Source organism: Furipterus horrens, unplaced genomic scaffold, assembly GCF_987537825.1.
Source record: "Furipterus horrens unplaced genomic scaffold, mFurHor1.1.pri manual_scaffold_2, whole genome shotgun sequence".
NCBI lineage: Eukaryota > Metazoa > Chordata > Mammalia > Chiroptera > Furipteridae > Furipterus > Furipterus horrens.
This window is the reverse complement of record NW_028327172.1, coordinates 199,798,420-199,824,962: the sequence shown is the minus strand read 5'-3', so window position 1 is coordinate 199,824,962 and position 26,543 is coordinate 199,798,420. Positions and strand designations below refer to the sequence as shown.

The 26,543-nt window shown below is 33.6% G+C and overlaps 1 protein-coding gene across 4 annotated transcripts in view; it reads left to right on the top strand.

Annotated features, from left to right (window-relative positions):
• The window catches only part of PCDH7 (protocadherin 7), a 412,199-nt gene that overhangs the window by 191,271 nt on the left and 194,385 nt on the right, over positions 1 to 26,543 (top strand). For 3 of the 4 annotated variants that reach the window (XM_090266995.1, XM_090266997.1, XM_090266998.1), the window contains exon 2: positions 1,955 to 2,171. In XM_090266995.1, the coding sequence (XP_090123121.1) occupies positions 1,955 to 2,171 (217 nt within the window). The remainder of the gene's footprint in view (positions 1 to 1,954; positions 2,172 to 26,543) is intronic. The other variant, XM_090266996.1, reaches the window with a different exon arrangement.

Sequence of the window (26,543 nt, the reverse complement as noted above, 5' to 3'; positions counted from 1 at the left end):
TGCAAGTTAAGTCTCAATGACTCTTGGCGTGCATTTCTAAATTCAGCATTGTCATTAAAATAGCATTGTTTGGTGGTGTATACTTTGGTAAGCATCTTCTATTCTTCTGCATACAGAACATTGTGGTTTTAGGACACTCAGTGGTCTCATTTCCAAGGTGATATTGAAAACAGAAAATGTACCAGAGATAGTTTGCAGTCAACTGGGAATGATACATGAAAAAAAGAAAAGAAAAAAAAAGAAAATGTGTACACATAAGATAAAGCATCATAAATAGAAAGTGATTTCTACAGTTACTTAGATATTCAGTAAAATATCACAATCACACAACTGTAAATAAATATAAGAATTATTAACAAAAGTAAAGATATTGTTTCTTTTAATGGAATTTATTGCAGGAAATTGTATGTTGTTTGTACTAGAAGTATTTTTTAAGTGTTTTAAAAAAACTTTAGTCCCAATTCATGAAACAGTATGAAGAAGAGAATGTGAGATAAATGTTTTTCTTTTACAAAAAAATTAAAACAGTTCTACAAGTTTGACTTTTGACCTAGACTGCAAAAGAAGATTTTATAATGACTGTATACTACAAGTAACTTGAGGTGCTGGGTTACAAATAATAATGGGACAATGTTCTTAGCCAATCTTCTATCTGAACCAAAATAAAGGGAAAGTTTGTAGAAACCTGTGTTTGTCTTTAACAAAGCCAGCTGATAAATTTGGAGAAAATATCACAATTCTTCTTAGACTTCCCTTTAATAATTTAGCATGTGTCTATAATCTTTAACATTTAAAAAAATTCTACTGGTCCCAGTTTTAAAATTAGTTTTTACCATTAGCATTCAAGTTATAAGAGTGCAAAAAATGTTCTTTACATATTTTCTGACAGCATTAGTGTTAAACTTTATAATGAAAAGGAACTATAAATTATAGGTTAAGAATCTATACATTTATGCATTTTAAAACCGTACAAGGAGTTAATGGCCCCAACTATTGCCATGAATAACCTGAGATAGATATCACAATCATTTTTATATCATTTTTAATGTTATGTATGCAACATTGTTGATGCATGACATTAGTTTGTTCCCTAAATGAACCTACTTTTTGTTTTATTTTATAGTTACAATAACATGTAAATTCCACGCATAGTAAACTTTCAGTCCAGCCAACGTCAGTATCATGGTCAGTGTGGGGTCCAAATTAGATAAAGATTTTCAACACTTTTAAATCCAGTGTAAAGGCTGTACATGATGTTATTTTTTTTTTTAGAACAAATTATAGAAATAGAAAGCACATGCAATTAAACTCTTTTAGTTCTCCATTCCCTGGTTAAGAAAAAACTTTCATGTACTATTGCAACACTACCCTTAAAGTTTCAAGGTCGATAGGTAATACTTTTAATATGAATGAAGCAAGAAATGTATTCCTGTTTCCTAACACTGCATCTAAATTCCTATTTATCAGCTGTACCATTATAGTTTAAGTCATCTATCAGAACACTCACTTTTAAACCATTATATCATATGGGAAATTATTTAAAAATTAATTCTTCTTACAATGGATTAATTCAATATTTCTTGCTTTCCTGAATCACTGACCCTTGTTTTTTATAGAGTCTATTTGTGAAAAGCATATTTGAAGTGAAGAGTACAGAACAGAAAAAGATTGAATATGTGGAACTAACATAGATTTAGATGTGTGTTTTAGTGAAATTGCTGTTTCCTATCTCTGTTTCAGAAAAGGAAATTTGAGCTTTTGCATAATAAAATCTGAGTTCTAAGCATTGCCTTGGCTAATAGAGAGTTAACCAAATAACCTTCAACATATCATATTAACCATTTTGTATTGAATTAGTTGTCAGTAGACCTTAATGTATGTAATTTATGTATTTTTTAATAAGATCATGTACAATCTTATACCTTAGTGACATTCAGAATCTTTTCTTTTACAGCCATTTCGTAGAGTGACGTTTTCTGTTGTGAGTCAGCCTCAGGACCCACATCAGGGGTCACTGCAGAGTTGCTATGACAGCGGGCTGGAGGAGTCAGAAACACCAAGCAGTAAGAGTTCATCAGGGCCAAGACTGGGTGCCCTTCCACTCCCAGAGGACAACTATGAAAGGACCACGCCGGATGGCAGTGTTGGTGAGGCAGAGCATATGGAAAATGGTAGGGGCAAACACAACATCCACACACATAATCACGCTAGCGAGCCGTAATAAGTAGACTCGTGAAGGTTAGACTAAAACCACAATAAAGTAGCTGACACTAAAACTATTCTCTCTGAAATAATAAATATTTCCTAAAGTACAAAAATGTCCAATAAAGAAACATAATTTTATAGATAAAATGCACCATTGTTAAAAGAGCCTTTCAGAAATAAACACATTTACAAATAAGAGTAATACCTGTTATGAAAAAAACCAAAAAACTAAATTAGTGCATAATACTGAAATGATAGCAGTTTGAGAAAGGTATTGTGTTATTGTTTTCTTCTCTTCATTTTTGTCATGCAACTATTTCTTCGATTGTAACTATCCAGTCTTAGTGAAAGGAAATGGCAGTAAACAAACTTCACTCTACTCTTTGCCTAGGTATTTAGGAAAGCATTTTCAAACCTTTCCTTTCAAGTGGTAGCTGAAATGGAGTCAAGAAGGAGAACATTATTATCTTGTTCTCAAAAGTGTATCATAAATGCTATTTGAATTCCCCTCTCACTTAACTACAAGATTTTACTCACTTTTGTGCAAAGAAACGGGAAGAAAGCAGATAATAATACTTTATATCCTTATCCCGTTATGAGATGATTCTCATAATTACCACAAAAATTGGCTTTATATACATTTTGCTTTAAGTTTTCAGATTAAGATTACAAATAGTACCTATAAAACTTTATACATTTGTTTATAATCTCAAAGACAATTAATTGATGAAATTTTTGGGGGGAATTTTAGCTAATAAGTGAGGAATTGGTTTGTGTTTAATAATGGAATGGTGAATTTCTTACTAAGCTTATTATTATCTCAATACAAAAAAGAGATTATATGTAGGGGAAGTAAGGGAACCACATATATTCTATCCCATGAAAATTTAAAATTAATTTATCTTTCATCATTCCATCCCCCAAGTGGAATAAGACATTGTAACTTTTTGTTATATACCAGTTTTTCCCTAGTGGTGATATGCAAATTATAGTAATGCAGGAGAAACTGATTTTTTCTGGAAGTTTACCTATTAATATTAAATTCAACATTAGAGAGTAATATGTAAGTAACCCCAAGTGAAATTACTGTTAATCTGAACAATGTTAAATAATTATTTTTCCACATTGTTATCTGGGTGATAAGATATGATATCAGGGTCTGATGATTGATAATCCCTCTTGATTAATTATCTAGAGTTTGAGTGGCATTTTGCCTTAAGGCTATAAGGGCATGCTTATCTGTGTGTATGGTAGTGTGCTTATGTGGATGGGTATGGTTTTTAAAAATTGACTAGTATTTTTTAATGAGTATAAAATATTTGATATGAATTGCAATGCTTATGAATATATATCTAAGGCAAATATGTTTGATAGCTTCGCACAAAATTAAACCTTAAATTTAAAATACTGCCATACTATTTTATATATGCACATGCATGCACATGCACACACCTATGAAGGCAGGTTAATCAATTTAAGGGCATTACTATATCTGTGATTGCATTTTGATGATACCATATAATTTTATTTCTGTTTTGAAAAGTACTTGTCTCAATGTAAACAACATAATGAATAATTAATTTTTGATGTAAACTGTATTAACAGAAAAAAAAACTTTGTATCATTGGCATTATAATCGTGTTTAATTTTTGTTTTGTTTTTTTAGTTTAAAGAGATTCAGTGTCTTTAAAATAAGAAATGATGAATAGTAAGCATAATTATATATGACAAACATGCATTAGTTACTTTTAGGAAACATATATGTCACGGAAAACTTACCAGATGAGCTTGATGAGACTAGAAAGTTTATTAGGAAACACTTACCAAAAAAAAGAAAAGGCTTTTAGTTATTTTTTATAACCATGTTTTTAGTCATGGCAGCAGCAAGCACCATCATAATATAACTGATTTTCCAGATTTTATATGTGACTGACGCTTGAAATTCAGAGTTTACATAATGATTTGTCATCTGCTAGCTGTGATTCATGTTAGTCCTAATCTATAGTTAATGACGAAAGGAGATGTGATTCACTTTCGGTGATCCAAATGTAGCAGCTGACATTTGAGTGCGTTTGGTTAGGTCCAAGTTTTCAGACGTCCATCTAGCAAAACAGTATTGCTTGAATTCTGGTAATTTCATTTTCAGTATGAATGGGTCATCCTGACATAAATAGAATTGGAACTGAAACCTGTCAAGTATTCATTTGTCACATTTAATTGGAATCCAGGTAATCGGCAGTGTTTTGCTTGGTTAGGTTTTAATCAGGATTTGTATTGGATTTTCCATGAAAATACCTTTTTGGATGCTGTCCTAGTTTCTAATTATTATTACCTCAAATATTTTCCTTGAATTTTAACCTATGTGAAACAGTACAGTTAGAACTATGTTTAGTATTAACTTTCACTGTAGAATTTATAAGATAATTTGCAGTGCAATAATATATAACAGTCCAACATTCGAATGTCATAATGAAAACTGGCTATAAGTTGGGACAGCTGATGACAAAAATAAATTTTCTCAGATGCTATAGTAAGGACATAACTGAACACAATAACATTTAAGCAGATAGGCAATGAAATGCACACCTTTTCCAAAAGCCTTTGTCTAGTTTCTATACTTTAGCATGATAAAAAATTTTCATTAGGAGGGCCTGTGGATTACTTTTCTTTAAAACAAGCTTTACCTTATATTTCAACCTAGTTAGTGAAATTTTATTCTCTTATAGCTTAATAAAGAGAATGCACTATAAGATTAAGAATAAACAATTTCTTGAAACCTGAGTCTAATAATTAGAATAATACCCAAATCTGGGACACTCACATCCATGAGTTTCCAGAATGAAATAATGGAAATTATACCATTTAAAAATATTTTTAAAAAACCCTTATGAATTACACATTTACTCATGAACAAGATCACTAATGTATTTTCTTCCCCTTTAATTATTATCAATTTATGATTATTTCAAATTGATCCTTTGATAAGGTTGGGGAAATTGGTTTTTATTATTTTATTAAAACACATTTAGTACAATTAAATATTTTAAACTATGGAGTTCATGGTGGAAAGTGGAGTAATGATTAAATATTTGACAATGAAATGTCAAATTAAAACCTACAGCTATGAATTGATAACTCAGGTGAAAACCAAATATTAGGTTTACAAACAAAATCATGCTAAATGCAACCATTGACTATGCAAAAGCTTGCCTTTATCTTAATTATACAAGAATCTTCACATCACTTGGAGTGGTCTTTAACAATTTCTTTAGGCCTACTGTATGCATTTATTTTAGCCCCTGCTTTCATGCCATGGTCTATTTACTCTTCCCAAAGTACCCCCACCCTCCTGAACGATATATGCAAGGCTAGCTTGTCTATGCTATGTATTACTTAAGAAGGTGTAGTGGTTATGTTTCGTAGTGGTTATGTTTAATAACTCAGATATTAAAAATATTTCACTTGGCCTCTAATTCCAATTTTGCAATTAGTATTGCGTAGGTCATTTACTCCATCTGGATCTACTTCTGATCATCTATAAGGCAATTAACTAAATTAAATTTAAAATCCTACTCAGATCCAACCATCTCCAATTCTCTCCTTACATCCAATTATTCTTATATATGTTTTTCTCTCTGGAATAGAAAGAGACCTTTGGGTCTCTTAGTGAGGTGTCGGGCAAATTTGGTAATATGTGTTAATGTGGGCACAGTAGAAGTAATTCTAAGACTTTCCTTGTAACCCACATTCTGATAGTAAGTAATGCAAGTATTACGTAAATCAGAGAAGTGGACTGATTGCAGTGGCATGTTTCTAACCAGGTAGATGGCAGGGTTGGCACTACAGCCGGACAGTGTAGGAGACAGTTTGGAGCCTCCCTCAAATCACAATGTACGAGAGCCATCTGTAGAACCGACCTAGCCTCAGGTGCAATGCCCTTCACAAATATTAATTATGATTAAGTGATCTCACAGTAGAATAAGCACCTTTGCTTTCTCACTTGACAGTGTAAACTTTGGTCAGAGTAAGGCTGAACAAAAGGTAGAAAGCAGTATGCATTTTTCTCTAGATAAACTTACAAGCAGTATAACAAAAATAAATTAAAACAGGAAAATAGCAGTTGATCCATAAGGCAGGTTTTAAGAAGTTAAATGAGGCCAGAGATTTGGCCACACTGAATGCCTAAATAATGTTATGCCTTTTGATTATCTCAGATATTTAAGATATAATTTTGATTTGTATACATTAATATTTTTTAATTTCCCACTTCCAAACTTTCATATGCTTTCAGACTTATGTAATCTACACTTAAGCGTTGTTTTATTCATTCTCACTCCACATGCTTTAACTTGTGTTTAAATGACATTGTCCTTGAAGATGAAAATGTGGTATAGTCTACCACAAGCCCATTTGGTATCTGCCATGGACTTTATTCATTGCTTTCAGAAAAAAATGAGAATCTGTGTGAAATACTATTTGGGAAATGAATACCATTTTTATATGACCAAAGGTAATGAGAATATAGACTAAACTTATGTATTTTTGTGAGATAAAAGACCCCCTCTTTTTCTACTTTCCTCCCACCTACCAGATTTCAACAGTCACATGTGAGGTGACCTAGTCACTGTTGGCTTGTGCTGTTTTCGTTTAGATTCAATGATGCAGCACAGATGCCTCTTCTGTCCTTCCAAAGATGCTCATGCACTTAATGTCATAGCGTAATACCTCCCAACAAATGCCCTGCAGAATTTTTCTGTAGGAAGAGACTAACGTTCCTTGCAAAGGATTCATTTTCATGGCTCTGCATCTTACCAAGTCATTCTAGTTGCCAGTGTCCGACTGAAGCAGCACTCTACCATTCCAACCATCTGTGAAATGGCTCCATATCTCCCAAGTGTCGCCAAGAAGTCCACATGCCCTCACCTTGGGAGATCTCTGTTTACTACTACTTCTTCATATTGATTAGAGAGAAATAATGATTAAAAAGACTGTCTCTAAGCCCTGTATCAACCAATCCAGATGTGTGTGCAGCAGCTTTTAAGTAAAACTAGTACCACAATCTAACAGAATCTAAAGATGATATTGTCTTAGAGGAGAAGAGGCAACATTGGGAATAGCATGTATTGGTTTAAAAACAGGCTTTGAAATCTCATGATATTGGTTTGAATCCTGGTTTCTTAGCAACTAATAATTTATAAATAAATTTAACAGCGAAAATAATTTCACTATATAAATTGATGACAAAATTATTTACTACTATTATTTAAATGATAATGATAAATGATGGTGACTGTTATTAACTAGGTAAATTGGACATGCACAATAGCTTCATCATCAAAACATAGAATGTTTAATCTCACTAAGACAATCTCCTATAATTACTGGTAAGGACAATATTCTGACCTTGAATTCCTTTCACTGAATTTCTCATTTTTGTGGGGTGATGAGCAGCAACAACCAGGAGCAGTGACCTTTAACCATATCAAGGATCTAAAATGAGAAGGATGTGTCTGTCTTCTACCAGCAAATCAGCCTAACGCTGTGCTCTTTTTTAATTCAAGGTGGGATAAAGCCATTATTATCTTCCTACATTTTCTACTCTCTTTTTTTTTAAATGGTTTTACATTTTATACCCAGGGTTCCAATTTAGTGAGTTTCCTTTAGGCATGTATTGCCTTTTGAACTGCTGCAAAATATTCAAATAGACAGGGAAAACAAGCTGAAAAAAGTGTCCAATTAGTATGCTTACCCAACTCTCAGCCATTTCTTTTTTAATCTCATTATTAATAATTAACACTAATAAAACATATGGTCATATTACCCTTTTTGTTCTAATTTGGTCATTTAAAACTGAATTACTCTGCTAAACCCTTATGACATTTGAGGATGGAATGAGCTCTCATGAAATCTCAAAGTGACTTTGGAGGTCGGGTAGCAGGTTTGTTGCCTCCAGACTTTCAAGCATTTGCTTATCGGAATTTCTGTACACTTGTTAGATAATGCATTCTATGTTCAGCTTTTTATTCAGATAGGGTGTTATGCTCATGTCCCTGCATTTGTTTCTGCTTGTAGATTGTATGTACTTCTCCTTTTCCTTGGATTTCTTTTCTAGAGTTATGTATAAAAAACTTGATATTGTTGAAATGGAGCAACACTCTTAAGCTTCATTTGGCTTTTATAGTGTAGTTAACACTCAACTCCAGAGGTTAGTCTACTTATTGAGAAACTATTCCACCTTAATAGTCATCTTTTAGGGTAAAACACTCTCTACTGTCATCTCTTCTATTGTAGGTTTTTTTTTGTTTGTTTGTTTTTTGTAGTCAGAAAAGCTTTCTTCAGTAAAGCCAAGCACTATAATATCCTGTCTCTTGTTTAATGGAGTAATTATATGGTGTCAAAGCTGTGGTTATTTATTTTGACTCAACAAACACTCTTTGAAAATAAAATATAACCAAGGTTCTCTGAGGAAGTCAAAGTGAATAAGAAAGAATTCCTGCTTTCATGGTGGCAGTCTTTATGTCAGGGAAATACAGCCTTGCTTGTAGTGAATTCACTATACTATGAAAAAGAGAAAACTCATTAAAGAAGTTTAGATTGGTATGAAACAAAGACAAAAGAGGAGGTAATTATATAAATGAAATAATTATAAATGCATTTATTTAAATTTTACATTTAACAAATGACATCTTGGGCTGGAAGAAGGCCTTGATATGTTATCTGCATCAAATCCTCTGTTTTTACCTACCTATCTTCAATACTGTTTAAATAATTATTAAATGATCTTGGAGGCTTCATGTTAAGCTAAACTAAGTCAAACTATTTATCTTTTCTTAAATCAAGTTCTTTTATACCTTCTTTTTTTGTATGGTAAATATAAAAGTAATTAAAAAGAAAAAACCTTCCAGAATTGATCATTGATGAAGTTGGCAGCAGACCCTGAATCCAGGTCTAAACTACAGACTAGGTTAGTTTTATGTCTCTGTTCTCTCCTTCCTTATAAATGTGAATGATTACAAAAAAAAATTCTCTGTTTTAAATAAGGCCTTTCAGACTTAATTAAAGTCTGTAAATAATATTTATAAGTTATTGTTTTCTTTTCAGAAGACCAATTGTAGTATTCAAATTAAACATAATTAGAATAGATTGCATTAGATTGTTTACTTTTTATCAAAAAAGCAATTTATTCCTTATGTTGTAACTACAAATTGATTTTGTAATTTCTATCTCAAGATGCATGTTAAGTTCCTGGGTATTTGTCTTTATGCCACACACCCTTTTTATCTGAAATATAAACACTAGCTTGCCTTGTTTTTAAATCTTGTATCTGATAAATTTTACTTAATTTATGCAAATAGATTTTTGACATTACTCTCATCATCTTCTATGCTTTCTCATTACTATCCAAAAAGTGTAAGTTTATTACAAAATGAGAAAGTACTTGAAACATATGAAAACATAAATGCTTTTTTTTCTTATTTGTCAATATCTTTATTCCCTCTTTAATCTACTATCAATAACATCACAGTAAGAGGATACAAATGTGCTTAACAGTCCTCCATAAGAGAGCAATTTCAAAGAAACTCAGACTAATGGAAAAATGTAATGGAAGAAAATGTAGATTTCTCTAAGGCTCCCTGCTTCAGATTCTTTTTTTTTTTAATTAATATTTTTGCTTTTTTTATTGCCATTCTTTTACCGTTGTCTCCTTTTCCCCCATTGCTCTCCCCTGCCCTGCCCACCCCACTCCCACAGTCAGTCCCCACCCTGTTGTCCATGGGACCTAATGAACAAAACAAACAAATGAGCAAATTAGAACCAGAGGCATGGAAACCAGGAATAGACTGACAGTGACCAGGGGGGATGGGGGAAAGGAGGGAACGGTATAGTCATGGAACATCTATCAATGTCTATTTAAAAACAGGTTTTTCAGCTGTTAAAATATGACAGTCACAAAAAAAATGGATTTTTGGCACTGTATGTTCAAATGAAATCTATGATGTGTGCCATACAATGTTTTGGTTATAAAAAAGAACAGTGTCCTACTGTTTAAATATTGTCCATTCATTCATTTTCTAGTACAAAATATGTATTCTATGACATTATTTCTGCTCTGAAATGCTCAGGATCTACATGGATGAGGTGATTGGGGGACCCACATATATCTGAGAGTGGTTTCCTTCTCTGGTGTTGCATTCCTGAGCTACAGTGAGCTACACTGAATGATGCTCATTATTCCTATTCAATGTGAGGTTGCATTTCACCAACCCAGCATTCGTAGCGTAAGATCATAGCAGCCATAGGCGAAATTTTATGCAATGAGCAGAGAATTTTGATTATTATGAGGATTCATTAAGTTCCATAAGCATTTGTTGAGCACTTACTCCATGCAAAGTCTCATGGAGGATCCGGAGGTGAGTGAGACATGCACTCTGCCTCCTATGCATTTAAGTATTGTGGTGGAGAATTAGACATACACAACTAGATGTTTAAAAGTAAAGGAATTAGTGGCCCTACAGAGGTTAAATGCTGCTAGAGCCAGGGGAGAATATGGGTTAAGGATATAAAAAATTGTAGCCAAATCCTGAAGAATGGGTAAGGAAAGATTTGATAAGCAGAAATATAAGACTATAGAGAACAGTAAGTCGTCGTCGGCAGCCGTCCGTCTCGAGAGACGATGGTGTAGCTTCTTAAGAGTCTATCTGCACCGCCGAGAATGGCTGTGCAGTCCGACTCGGGAGTGACACGGTATCTGTCTCCTCCCGTGTTGAATCGACATCTTGTGATGACGCTGAAGCTACAGAGCCTGGGCAGGGTAATATGGAGGGTCTGCTGTTGCCCATGCAGCAGACCCCCCCTCTCTTCGCAGCTGAAGGGTCCAAGGGAAAGATGGAGTCAATACAGCTTGGCTTCAGGTGCGCCGCAGGAGTTGCCGGTGTTGACTACAACGTCAAACCGCCTTAGGGACTCCGGCTCCGGATTTTCTGTCGGGGTTTACTCCCTTAGCCTTTCCCCTGAAGAGGTATGCCGCAAGGCAGCGGAGGTTTTTTGGAGTCAGAGTTTTCCTTCTCTGATGTACCCTGACTGGAAGATCGAACCAGCGACACTTAGCTCGCAGGCCGATGCTCAATCCACTGAGCTAAACCAGCCAGGGCAGAGAACAGTAAGTAATACTGAGAATACCGACCTGTGGGAAAACAGGGGAGCTATTTGCCAATTCTGGAAAAATAAAAGAGTAGCATGTCTCTAGGAGCATATATCTGATTAAGCCACATGGCTTTTAGGGACCTTTGAAACATTCAGGAGATATCTAGCAGGTGACTGAAAGTGTATATCTGAAACTTGAGGGTACAGATAAGTAGCAGAATTATAGCATTAAAGTCATTAACATCCTGGAGATTATGAAATGGTGGGAACAGATAAGACAGCCTATTCTGTATATGATACCAGAAAGGGGATGATGTCTAAGAATCTGAAAAAAGTAGTGAAATATAAGGTAATAATAGAGAAGTGAGTTTTGGTGCTGACAAGGATATATATTAACGTGGCATGCTAAGGAGAAATTTAGAATTTTAAAGTAGTGGTTATCAAATGCCCAGTGATGCAGAGATGGAGCTAAAGACGTAGACACATGATTGTACAGACCTTGATTAACAAAGAGAAATAGGACACCTAGCTGGGAGCTACATTGCCTTTTACATCCCTTACCTGCCACTATAATCTAAGTGGTGTGAAGACAGGACCTTTGCCTTGTTTACCATAGCATGGTGCATCTGAAATAATCCTAACTCATCGGTGTCCAAAAATTGCTGAATTTAGTTATATGGACAAGGAGCTCAAAGTTGCTGATCAAAATTCAGTAGAAGTGAGGCAGCTGAGAAAACTGAAGATCAGGAAATGTAGTGTAAGAATACACTTGAGAATTTCTCAGGTCAACAAAGCCATTACAATGTCATTATCAGAAGCAAGGTCATGGTTGTATCCCTTGACATCTATATTAATGAATTTGTAATCAACATCTGAGCCCATTGTTCAGAGTATTCTTCTTTGTTTGTTTCTACAGAATTTTCTGGAAGTAACTACAGAGTCTGAATTCTGAATAATAGCTTTTGCTCTCTTTCCTTGAGTTATATAGCAATTACTCTTTTAAATGAGTTTTGGCCTCTCATATGATTTTTGTGTTTTATTTTATACTAGGCCATCATTTGTCCATCTCATTGACTTGAAATTAAAATTGTGTCTAATTGCATTTTTGGTAAGATCCCATAATTGATAATATAGTCCTGGTCATTACAAAACAATTCCGTTTGTGATTAAAGAATATAGCGCTGTAATAGTGTTATCAATTGCTAGTGCAAATAAACATGCTTCAAAGCAGAAAATAATGAAAATAGAATTTACATGAAAAATAAATTCAAATAGTAAAGATCTGTCAAATTCCAGTCTATTTTACATGTAAAAAAAAAAAAATCACAGAAATGCTCTGTCAAAGATGTTTACCACAGCTACTACACCTTGCAAGGGAAGAAATCACTCCAAATATATTATGTGCAATGACTTACTAATAATGATTTGCCAGGTAGATGTCACTTTTGATGTTGTTTTTAATCTAAGGAAGGACAGCCATCAATGTCACATAAATTTATTCTTTTTTTTTTCTGTGTTCATTGTCACATAGTAGGACTTATGAGTAGGGATCATATTGATAACACTTGTCTTCTAGCCCAAGATAATTTAACCAACTGCTGCATAATAATTTCCAAATAAAAATGTACCTCCTATTTAATCATAAATACATTTATTTGGCTCATTAACAATCTCTAGACATGTCTATTTTCGGACCTGATATATGCACTCTCATGTCCTGAAATATTGAATGGGATGTATGGGAATGTAGTGCATGCCAAGAAAAACTACCAGTTTAGTTTCCAAGTTGTCCCAAAGTGGGCCCTAGAAGTTTCTTTTCTAGATCCAATATGCACAATTTCACCAGCGTGCAGAATTATACAGAGCCAAGGCAAATTCTTAAAAGCATTTTAAGTTCCTGGAATATGAGTCTACTACATTTTAAACAGCAGAATATTCTATTTAAGAGATAAGAAAGTCCCTTTTTCCTCTCCAAGGCAATGCTTTTTATCTCTAAGGAGAACCAGCAAAAATCAGTGCATCTCTTAAAGGATTGCCTGGTGAGGATGGAGTCACGAGAGGGACTTCTTCATCCAGACCCAATGAAGCTGGGTGCAATCTGATGAAACGTGGCCACGCTGGTTGAGATTATCTCCTGAAACATAGGTTGCCTTGGCTCCCTGGACGCAGGGCCTCTTGCAGTCCTGGGTACTAACTGAACTCCTGCGTCTCTCAGCTGTGCTTGTTGTTTTGTTTGTTTGTTTTCTCTTGTCTTTAAGGTTGTATTTTAAGGATTTTGCATATTATTTATTAAAATTAGATTGTTTTCTTAGTATCAGCCTTAGGTGCTCTTAGATAGCTAGACTTGGTTTCCCTCCTTGCTTCTGGCTCACTTTGTACGGTGGCTTTGCATTCTCTAAACATTCAATTGTTCATCAGTTTTGTTGTTTGCCTGGCAGAGGTATCTGCTCACCTGCTCTTACTCTAGAGTATGTAACTGGCACTCAAAGCTGTGTGTCGAAAACATCTCCCAGACTGATGTGTTCTTTAAAAAATCATTTATGTAGTCCCCGTTTCATCAGTGATTCTCACCTAAGATAAACTCAATCTTCAGTTATACAAATACTTGAGGAAATTAAGTGGTGAGCCCAATACTTACTTTGTCCCTTCATTTTGAATGAGGCCGTGTTAATCATACATCATCTTAGGAAAGGTGATTGTAAGCGGTGTGTTCACGCAGCCCCATATTTATTCAGAGTTTTTCCCCTTCAGCTTGCTGTCCTTTATTCAGTGTGATCAATTGTATTCAGCCTTCGCTAGTTCTTGGAGAATTCAATTTGGAGAAGCACGTCTAGTTTCCTGGACAACATTGGTTCATCTCCTCTTCCCAGAATAACGAAGATCTGAAATCTAATTCTCGCCTATTTCAGCCCCAGACTGTTTTTATCTTCTTTTGTGAAATCAAACCCATGTGCTTTTTCTTTTCCAGCCCATGTCTGAGTATTATCTGTGTCCCGAGGATCAAGTAGCTATCAAATTAGTTCTAACCATGTCCATGGTTTTAGGGGCCTTCATGTGTGTTTTTCTTAAGTAACTACATTCTCTTTCAGAGCACACATTATAAGACTTCGGACTTGATTACTTAGTCTTTGTATTTTTTAAAAGTTTTCGAGGAAAACAGGGACTTTACATTACTCTTCTTTACCCTTGTGGAAAATTATGAGTTCCTCTTGACAGTCATTTCATTTCTGAAGTGGAATTAGAGGACTGCCCCACAGATTGACTATGAGTTTTCATATTTTTTCTTTATTTTATCCATTCTAATAACCTTGTTCCTTTGGCTCTCCCGCCTTCATCCCATGTGCATTTTCTTCTTCATAATACCTTTTCTAGACATTTGGAAGATCAGATAATTCATTTTCTCTATCAGAAGTCATTATATTTGAGTCAGTTCAGACAATGGAGTTTCTGGATTCCTTTTGGGATACTTTTTAGAAGAGACTGTTCAGTCAGTTTTTTTTAGTTTTAAGATGTTCTTCTTAAATCCAACTTAATTTTGCTGTATTGTGGTATATACTATGTAGATTTGCAAGAAATTGATGCCAGACGTTTGGATCCTAGGTCAAGCTCTATCACATTTTCAGGAAGGAACTCTGGAACAATTCACATAATACTTCACTCACTTAGAAAATGAAAACAATAATTACTATTTTAAAAGAGTTTTTGTTTTTAAAAGGGTTTTTGTTTTTTAATTTAGTGATTTTTGGAGAGAGAGAGAGAGAGAGAGAGATGTAGATTTGTTGTTCCACTTATTTATGCATTCATTCGTTGTTTTTTTTATGTGCCTCACCAGGGTTTGAACCCACTACCTTGGCATTTGGGGATGATGTTCTAACAAACTTAACAGTCCAGCTGGGGTGGGAAAAATTATTATAATAATCACGAACCTATCTTCCTTCAAAGGTTATTGTACAGTTATATATGAACATGTATTTTTAGGTACTTAGTATTTAATAAAATTACATCAAATTATGATTATGTTATGTTTTATTTATAGACTTTAAAAATCATCTGATTCTACAATTTTTTTCTTCTACATGAAAACAAATTTACAGTGTTCATAATATTTATTAACTGCATTATCGTTTGCTTGCCTACAATAGTGTTCACTGGCTTCCCTTATAACTTGCCATAAAAAGGTAAGTTGTTTGTGGCCCCTTTTGAATTTCCTACTGGTTTCCAAGGCTAAGAGCACATGGCTGTCTATCTTCTATGAATAAGTGTCAATATTTACAGCAGATATAGTTCTGTGAAAACCAAAGATAAGCAAAATATATTAATAGATTCACATTAATTTTTCTGCAGCTAAATGGCTTCTGTCTTCAAGAGACCTTTACGTATTTTTCTGAATTTATTGTTAAGGAGTAGCAAATCACAGAAACCAGTAACTCACAGAGATATCCATCAAATAATTATTAAAGTTCATTCTGTGCTCAGTAACAGAACAACTCTTAAAAGGCTGAGATTACAGATGACTCTCAAATATTCATGGCAGTAAGATAAGCCTTGTAAAACTGTCACCAATCACAGAGTATAGATAGACGCTGCCAGTTGGGCACTGATTCACAGCATTTATTCACATCCCCTCTAAACTGCTAATTAAACCAGGTACATTTGTAATTGCAGAAATCAACCTTTGTGGGGTATGTAAGATAACTTTCAGAACACAGGATAAAGCACCCCAATAATATAATTCAGACATAAAAGGCTTAAGGAACTTAATAGGGACCAAGCCATCATGCAGTATCTCTCATGTCAGAGACAAATGAATTTTAGACTTATTCACACACAAAGAGAGAAGGACCAGAAAAGAGCAACATAACAAAGAGGATTACCTATAAAAAAAAGTACTAGAATGATGAAATGGTATCATTATAAAATATTTTAAAATAAACGATAAAAAAGAGCAAGGGACAATTGAACTAATAAACGCTTACACTTTTATGGTACATTAGTGCTAACCTGAGGGTTCTACATGCTAATTTGCTTTAAGGAATCATTCTGCGGAGGTTCTATTATCTGAACTTTATAGGTGATAAAGATGAGAAGATATGTAAAATTGTGGTTAATACCTGACAACACTAAGTGTTCAATACATAGTAGCTATCATTTTTTATTATTCTTGTTGCTGTTTCTTTGAAGAGCTATATTTACATAACAGCACTCAAAGCCTAAAAACCCTATTATAGCCATTATAATAATTTCTGTTTAAAATGTCTTTAGGTAGAAAAAATTAGTTTTTATTTTTATATGTCATAGAAGCAACTAATTTATTATGTAGTTTTGGGCAAATCACTGATCTTATTGTCTCCTTGTCTAAGTCAGATAATAAGTCATTCCCTACTTACTTTCAAGGGAGATTTGCCTTTTTATTTATATGAAAAACTTATAAAGAACAACACACTTTTGGTAATTTTGTGTAAAGCTATCTTTTATTTCATCAGCAAGAACCACTATAAATTGTGGTGTGACTTAAATGCTGGTACCTGGGGTTTCAAGGGAAATAATCAAGTGTTCATATCACAAAAACTCTGAGAGAGGCTAATGAATCTTTTTCTCTTAGAATAGCAACATAATAGACTCAATATCATGAGTTTCATTATATGTCATTTAGCTTAAAGTCACAGAAGCTAGCTACATGAAGTGTGGACTTACTGTACAATATACCTATAATAGGATAAGAATTAATACCAGATGCTTTATTCGCTGGTTAAACTTAGTAATTATATTCTTTATGCCTGTATTTCATTGCTAGTGCATTCTGTACATACACCCATGCACACATATTTATGACATTCTTCTCCCATGGTTGAGAAGGTGCTTCACTCAGTGGGATAATGCATATGTACCAGGAAACAGAGTTGGAAGTCTCTTTCTGGAGTTGGTCCCATAACTTTCCAAGATTGGGGAAACAAAGAAATTCACTTTTTAATTATGCAAATTATTCAATAAAGCAAACACTAAAAGATGTTTAAAAAGTATAATACTTCTAATGCTGTCTCAGTAATGTTGGAAATTACAAAATAAACAAAACACTTTAGCTTAGTATGCAAACTTCATGATTTTTTCAATTTTTTTCTCTCCGTGCGCTAAATATAGGAAAAATACTTCCATACACATATCACTATCTTCAGAATTACTAGATTGTGTTAAATATCATGATTTTATATAATATATGATTAAATTAGAGAATATCTTAGGTATTTTGAGACTTAGACACACCTTTTCACTACAACACAAACCCCCTTGCCTCTCTAGGGAATACTTATTTTAATTATGCCCATCAGTTGATCTAAATTCATTGTAATTGCTCAAACTTGCTTAAGAATAAGAAGTTTATTTACATATAGTAACAGATTAAAACACTGGATGAAATTTCTGGAATAGACAAGTTAAAGGGCATATATGCCATCTGCACAGAAGAATTTCCAACTCCTTTATTCTCAAGTATTATTATGTCTTATACATTTTCTAGGAGTCAGGAGAAGATAGACCTTACCAGGCAGATTAATGACCCAATTGGTGTTAGCATTTAACATATTGTAATTTGATTTTTGTACTAAATTAAAAATATTGTTTTTTTTTACTTGACATAGAATCACTTCATTTATTTGGAAACACACATGCAGAAAACATGATGCATATTTCAGTGTAAGATAAAGTAAAAATTAATTTGTTTTCACTGAGAGGCTGGCATATTAACTTGCTAATATCTGACCTAGTTATTGAGTGAAAACTCCTGTATGCTCTGCTGTTCATCTGTGATTGTCATATATATATATACTTGCATCAGTGCAAAGGCCTTTATCTCCTTCCTTGGGAAGAAGGCGTGCCATTTCTGAAGTGGTTAAGGGAGTTCTCTTGCTTCAGTAGTGGAGAAAAGAACAGAGGACATAATATAGCTACATGGAGAGATGCCTGCCTCTGAGCTCTTTTTATTTTAGCAGCTTGAGAAATACTGCTGTATGTTATTGCTCAGACACACATCGTTTCTAAATGAAGACTATGCCATTGATTCCAAAGAGCAAGAAGATCCACTGTAATATTTTTTTGGACTTCATTTAGCTAGTGTTCTTATCGACTGGACTTCGTGAACTATCTACATGTACTTAATATGCCTTCTTAAACAATTTGGAAGGTGATCATTTTATTTGCTGACTCAGCATGTGGAGAATGAAATTTTCCAGTTGCTGTATATTTTGGACGCTCATTCTGAATTTTATGAGCAAACTGTAAGAAGATTCAGCATTGCTCATCTGGGAAACAAACGCATGTACCCATGCATGCACACATGCATGTCCACACATATCAGTCTTAATAGGCTGGGCTGAGAAGGCTAAGGCCACACCTCAGAACTAAGATGAGTAATAAATTATGCCTCCAGAAAGATTTTATTTTGGAAGTGTTCTGTTAAATTGAAGTCAATAGTTTTATCAATTGCAAATTTGACAGCTTCTTGACATATAGAGACAAGATGTAGTATTTTATATTAAAGTAGGCTTTATTAAATTGCAAATAGAAAATTTTTAGTACATGTGTTTTTAACATGTGGATCATTTTCTCTTATTAATTAACATGCCAAGCAGGAATCCAGTATAATCCTTTAAGTAAAATACTAACAAAAAGATTGTAAGGTTAAGTTAAGGTTATAGTTTTCAAATGCCTTCTACTGCTTTCCCCCCTCGAGCATAACATGTAGACTTACGCTTTTACAATATATAAGACTTATGGAATTGCTGTTTATGTTAAACTAGCCATGGAAGTGTTTTAAAATATTGTTTCAAGATTACTTCATTGGATTGCTCAAAACTTTCATTATTTCAAAATATCTTTTACATCTGAAGGTCCGGTTTTTCTTAGAAGGAATTTTGTTTTTTAACATCAGCCTCAAAATCCCTGGGAGCACTTAGGCTTAGCACTATTAACATGTACCGACAGGTCTCAACAAGAAACACTGTGCCCTGGGACTACTGCTGACGGAGTTGGTATTTCAAGTTCCTATTAAAAATGTATGGTAATCCGATGTTAATGTACCAGTTATTTATAATAACAGTTTTGGTATTGAGGTATATTAAGCTTTTCTTGCTCTTTCTCTCTGCCCTGGAACCCAGCCATAACTCTGTTTCTGGCTTCTGCAATGCTTTTTATAATGAAGTCCTTCTATTACTGGTCGTAATAAACCTTTGTGGAGGCAATCTGAGATAGATACCATAGATAGCTGAATTCTCTTTAATAGTGACAAGTATTCTTGTGAGACTTCAACATAGTTATTTTCCTTTAGAGTTAAGGGTTTTATGCTGAAATAGTATTTATTTACTTATTTATATCATTGCACAGTCTCACTGCTCTAAGAAAATTGCTCCATAAAATACTTGGTAATGTAAATGTAAGAATGAAAGTTATATATCCGGTGATTTATTATATTTATGGCCTGTAGGAACATGACTGTCTCCATAAAGGAATCTAATACAGACATTGGAGAATTTTCTAGTAATGCCTTATAAAATGGGATGCTGTTGTAATTTGAAATCTCAAAAGCATGAGCCACTGTAAAAGTAAGCCTCAAGCATTTCTAATCATGCATGGCCTGTCATTGCAAATCTACATTTGATGTAAGAAAATGAAGAACACGCATTTATTTTGAAGAAACATACTCCTATACAGAATGTAACATTCCATGGGCACAGCTGCTTTTGATATAGTTCCTTACCTGTTCTTTCTATCGGCAAGAAATGGAAGGGTCGCTTAAGAGTACAGAGTTTAATAGAGTTCATGTTAGAAGAAAAGGGGCAGGGATGCTAAGCACGGGCCTGGAAGAGAAGACCCGTGATTACGCCAGAAGGAGGAGTAGGCGAGAGGGGCTTCAGGCTCTGTCGATGCTCTGAAACCACAGTTGGCTTTGCAGAGTACATTTGAACCTTTCCTTCATCTCCCAGGAATTAAACTTCAAAAGTTTTATTCCACATTTTAGAGTGGGGGTTGTTTTTTTTTTTGTCTTGAACTTTTAAAAAGTTTTTGTCACCACACTTTCTGAACTGATTTTGATTAGAACTTTATTGAGAAATTAAGTGCATTTAGTTGGTAAAGCTTTAACTTAAAAAAAGGTTATTTTAGGATCCTTCTTATAAAGAATCCCTGTTAATTGATTAAATATTTTTAAAACTTAAAAGACTAGCTACACAATATAAAATTGTATAAAATTATATTTCTATACACAGGAAATATATGAGCAAAATACAAATGCATATTTTGACCACCATTTAAAAACAGAGTATATCAAGACCAAGATTTACTTTCTTTATATGTAATATTCTCAAAAATAAGTTTAGATATGATATTTTACAATGAAATGCATGTGGCATATGGCTTATATTCAAGTCTCCCTCTCACCCAGGAAATGTATTATTTAACTGAAATATAAAAGAGCATATATGTTGGGAGTGGGAGAAGAACAAGTTCTTCACATATATTAGAAGGCTCATATGCTGTTTATTATATTTGATTCTAGCCAAACCGATTCTGACAGCTGATTGAAATAAAAAAGAAATCAGCAATTTTGTGGAAGTATGAAAACATGTACACATGTACCACTCTGATGCAGTTTTATCATCTGTCAGATTTCTCAAGAGCATACCATATTTTATAGGCTTGAAATAAAACATGATGAATTCATACATACATAATGAAATAAGATATATGCTTCAAGGGAATAGCATTACCCAAAGTTGACATTTGAGTTCATGTAATTTAAATGACAGTATTGAAAAAGGTGTTCTCGTGTATTAACTAAATTCCAACTTAGAAGAGCTGCTTATCTCTTTGGTTGTACATGGATATGTTGAGAAAAAAGTAATACGAAAATGAAAGTTTTACTAAGCATCTGAAATGTTTTATAGTCCAAGAAAAACTTGGGTTTTAAAAGTCAATTAAAATATATTAACTAAGGACAGTGTGCAAAGTATTTCAAATGAAGGATAAAGTGAACAGACTGTTTTCCTTTCCTTCTATTCTATATATCTATGAATAATCATTCATTGAGGTTCAAAATGATAAATAACAGTTCAGAGTGGAGTTATTTTGACTTTGCAAAGGAAATCATTTTGTTTTCATTTTCATTTTGCTAAACTCAAAATGGCTTTGCAGCGCTTCTGTTAATTATATTTAAGACTGCAGCATTTTTGACAAAAACATATTTCAGAAACATAGTGAGTAGAATATTATATTTATGTATCTGAATTCACTCAAAATTGACAACTGTTGTTTGACTTGACTAAGTAAGAATCTGGTAGTTGATACTAAAAGAAGGGAGGTAACAAGCAAAATTATAAAGAAAAGAGAAACTTCAATGAAGAACCTTTAAGTAAACTGTGCTCTAAAGAAGGATGGTAGAATGGGGAAATTTTATCTTAGAATTATCACTGTAAGTTAATTGCTATATACTGCCCTCACATGTGTGCACACATACAAGAGATTAGGAAATGAAGACAAAAATTATCATCTAATACTTAATTTCCACCATTAGGACATTCAAGGGTCAGTCCTAGAAGATGAGTGTTAAATGGGGTTAGACACCTCTCTCTTTGGAAATAAAGCCTTACTCTAGATTTACAAAGTCAGGATGGGAACAGTTATAAACTGAGGAGCTCAATTTCATTTTTATGGTATATAATTTTTGCAACATAATTCTATTGAAAACAATTTCCAGAATTATTTGTAGGTGCCCCTGGTAGAAGGGAGGCCTGCATTTATTTGTTTATTAAATATCTTACCTACTAGACTTTATGCTACATGAGGACCGAATCCATGTTTTCACGTTCATTATAGCTCCAGCTTCTAGGGCAGTACATGATAGATGCTTAGTAAATACTTGTGGAATTAATTCAAGAATAAGTTAATTTCCTCTGCATTCATCGTCCATCCATAATTTCCACCTTGGCTTTTATGCTTTATTTTCTTTGCTTGCTCTTCGTATAACTTAATCTAGATTGAGTTGTGGTGGAGGAGAAATTAACTCCAATGATTGATCGTTGTAAAGCATTCTGTATAATAAAATGAATAGACATATTTTAAACTCTGTAGAGGCTTGAAAACTTTCTCACTTAAAATTCACACTGCTATTACCGATCATTGGTGTGTTACTGTAGCGAATGTTTGTATATGAGACAGGATATTTATTGTCTTCAATAAAACTTTTTCAACCTGGGCATTGATGAAGTGTATATTTTACATTTCCAAACTGTGCTACTCTATTGAGGATATTTTTATCTTCTTTGTCCTAATTAAGAGAACTAAGGCACATCAACAAAAAAAAACCCTTAATTTTGTAGTTGAGAAGTACTTCTTTTCAACATTCTATTCATGAAGGTTCTTGAGGATCAAAGATACCATCTGGGTGGTACACACACCTAGTATTGGGAAAATCATAACATTCTCTGCATACCACACTCTTAAGAAATTATTTTCTAGAGTTTTACATTGACTGGTAGACTGTATGACTCCACTGTTTTTAACTCCAATTTGAGAACATTATAGTTGCTAGTTGAGGAATTTAATCCATTGCTCATATGGAGTTAAATAGATATTTGTTTTGTATTCATTCATTCATTGATATTTGAAGTCTGATTTCAAGAAAGCTGGAAGATTTAGGTCAAGGAAACCTCTCTAAGTCATGGAAGAATTTAGTTGAAATTGTGTCTTAAGTAAGTTTTCTACCATCCATGTTATCCTTTACACAATTCGTTCTGTATTTATGAAGATCCTTGAATATGTTTTTCTAAAATTAAAGTTTGTTTGGTTTCATTTTCCTGAGAGAGGTTAAGCCGGCACTGAGTGGAAATCAAGATTTGCTATGGATTTGCTAAAGTCTATAAGAGAAGTGTTTTCATTAGAGTTTCCAAGGTAGTTTAATTTATATTATCATATTTGTGCTTTTTAAATTACTCATATCCACTTTAACCTTCATACTGATTCTATTTTGCTGCTGTCTTTTACACTCTTGTTTATATCTTCTATCATCTCCCCCACCTCATTGTACTCTAGTTTCTCAGCCCGAAAAACAATTAACTTTCTTTAAATATGCAACAAAAAATTACCGAGTGTTCTCATTTACTGCCATGTGTGTGACTAATTTATCTTATTTAATCCTCATAACATTCTTAATATGTAGGTTTTATTAGTTAACAAGGGAATAAATGGAAGCTCACAGACCTTAAGTGATTTGCTCAAAGTCATGCTGCCAATGAGTGACTGAGATGGGGTTTAAAGAAATTCTGTCAAGTTAGAAAAAATGCATTGTTTCTATTACATCATGCTGTTTCTAGCTATGCCTTCCTGTCCTTGGAATGGTCTTAGTCTCTTTCATCTGCATTTCTTTCAATTCTTTGATGTTTACTGCAGTTACACCTCTTCTGTGGAGCCCTTGCTGACTTTTTCTTAGCTTTTTTGCATATCTAATGTCTGTATTCGTATATATCATAGTATCATTCTTCTAGCTTGAAATGAGTTTGTTATGGCTGTTTTCAAATACCTTTGCTATTAATTTTTAAATTGTCTTAATTTGTATTTGAATATGATGAGTATCAATGATGATATACCCCACATAAAAACGAAAGTGCTTTGGGTCCTCTATAGTTTTCAAAAATTCAAAGAAGTCCTGAGACCCAAATGTTTGAGTAGTGCTAGCCAAGGTAATGTTTAGCACAGAGTTTCACACAGATTAAGCACTCATTAAATATTTGATGAACAAAACTGAATAACAAAATAACAACCTTTACTTTCAGACTATAAATATGCTGTCTGAGGATGTAGGCTTCCATGATCGTATAAATTTACTCAAACAATTATAAGTCAATACGACAAGGAGCAAAACCCACACTAAAATATACTTTATAAAAAATAAAATAGTAAATTTAGAATATTAATTGTATCAATTGAGTAAAATAATATATTAGTTAAAGTAAAAATTCTAGGTGAATTTTACTCAGTGCGATAGTCAGCAATAAACCAGGTACTTAGGTAGTTTTTATAAAGGACATAATGGATCATGCTATGAGGTTATAAATTATGAGGATTTTAAAGACCAGATTTGTAAACATTAGAAATTTGAAGAGAATTAAGCAAAACATAGATTTGCTAGAAACTTTATAAAATGTTTTCAATGTAACTAAACCTTGAAATTTTAATAAAATTGTCAAAAGAAAATGATCAAACTTCAGATTTATATATGACAACACTGTAATTGTCATGAATCTTGATTTTTATGAAGTGGTCTGTAATATTAAATGAAATTAATGAACATCTCTATTTAAATAGAAACCCTGAAAGTTATTTCATGATTTACTGGAGTTAAGAAATTTTAAACATCGTATACTAGCATTAATATATCCTATTTTAAATTTAAAAATTTACCAAACCCAATTAAAATATGATTTACTATTAGTAGGTAAGGTTTACAATTAAATACTTTTTATACTATTTGATTTCCTTATTGTACCATGATCTTAGTAAAGGTGGTAACTGGTAATATTAAACACTTTTAATTAATAGATTTTTATTGCCATTAACCTATGCAATCTATGCCTTCAAATCGCTTTCACATCTTAAGAATACAAAATATAATACAGGACGCTAGATACCATAACACTGATTAAAAGACAGTTGAATAAAAGATTAATAGCTATTCTTTCATCTTAAGTCAGTTGTAATTCTTATTGATTAAAGAAGCATCAGATGGTGCCTACAACAATTTTTTTCTTCTTCCTGTGGTCTCAGTAGTTAAGTCCTGACCTTGTTTAAGACAGGGTTTATATGATTGTATATATTATAACTTAAAAATACTATTTGTTCTTCATTAACAGTAAGTGAATTGGGCGATATCACATCTATGATAGAGCAATTTCCTGAATGTTGTGAGAAGATGTAGCATTCCTTCCTATACAAGGATCTCAAATTCCACCTCTCCCTGTTACCACCAGAGCCTACCTTAATCCTTCACATCACAATTAACACAAACAAGCAAGCCCCTCTGCACTCTAGTCCTGCCCATACATACTACGACACTAGCATTATGATTATTAAAATGTACTTTTTGATAATTATCCAGCCACTATCAGCAAGAAGGAGTATGAAAGAATCTGAACCATGTCAGTGCCTGGAGCGTGGTCTCTCCAGAGGAATGTACTGGCTTGTCCCTATTCAGAAGAGTCTTGGGTAAAAATGTGACCCAGACTTAGAGCTAAAAATATCTGTTATCTAATTATTATAAGGTATTTACTTCTAAGAAGGACTTCCCAAATAGGTTGAGGAAAACAATACTGTTATCAGGAATGTCTATGCCATATCGTAATAGACTTTTGTCAAATATCCTTGTACCAGAAACATAAGGTTTTGATAAGGGTTTACTCTATTCAGCAGAGGACAGCAGCCCCACTGCCTAACTCATTGTTAGTACCACACGCTGTCTGATGAGTCTCTTCTGCATGTCGTGGTGTCGCCTGCGGTTCCTCTCACCACACAGTTCTGGTTGGACCAACTTCAGACTCTCTGGCACTCAACAGCCTCCTCCCCACCACGCTGCATTAGGCTGTGCCAACTTCTCTTTCTGCAAACGATTTCTTCCTTCCAGCGTTTATCTGTATCCCAGCCAGTCTTTAAGAAGCAATTTGGTATCTGTCTTGTCCAAGTTTACTCCCCTTGGTTATTGCTTTTAACTTGCAAGCACTCCAAAGTTTGACCTGTAGTTCTACCCCCCCCCCCCCCCCGCAAAGGTTGTATTCCTTGAGAATAAGAGCTAGGCCTTATGCCTTATTCCCTTTTAGTTAACTATCTAAATTAAGTTCTCTGTGCTTGTTTAACTAAATCGCACAGCTAATATCTTAATAAAATTTTTTTTTTTTAAAGTAACTAGATGAGACAGACTTTAAATGGGTTCATCCATAGTATTCTCTAAGATATTCTTGTTCTTTCTACTACATAAATGGAGAATGTCTAGTTCCTGTTCTTTTGGAAAACCATCTCACTACAAAGCCTTTATTGTCAGTGCTGTTCAATAATAATCAAAAACTATCTTTCCATCTGCTTTTTATTTTCATGTGTCATATGCTTCACTTTTCCTTTTATATCCAGGTGAAAATCTAGTTCATGTCATTGTCCTTAAG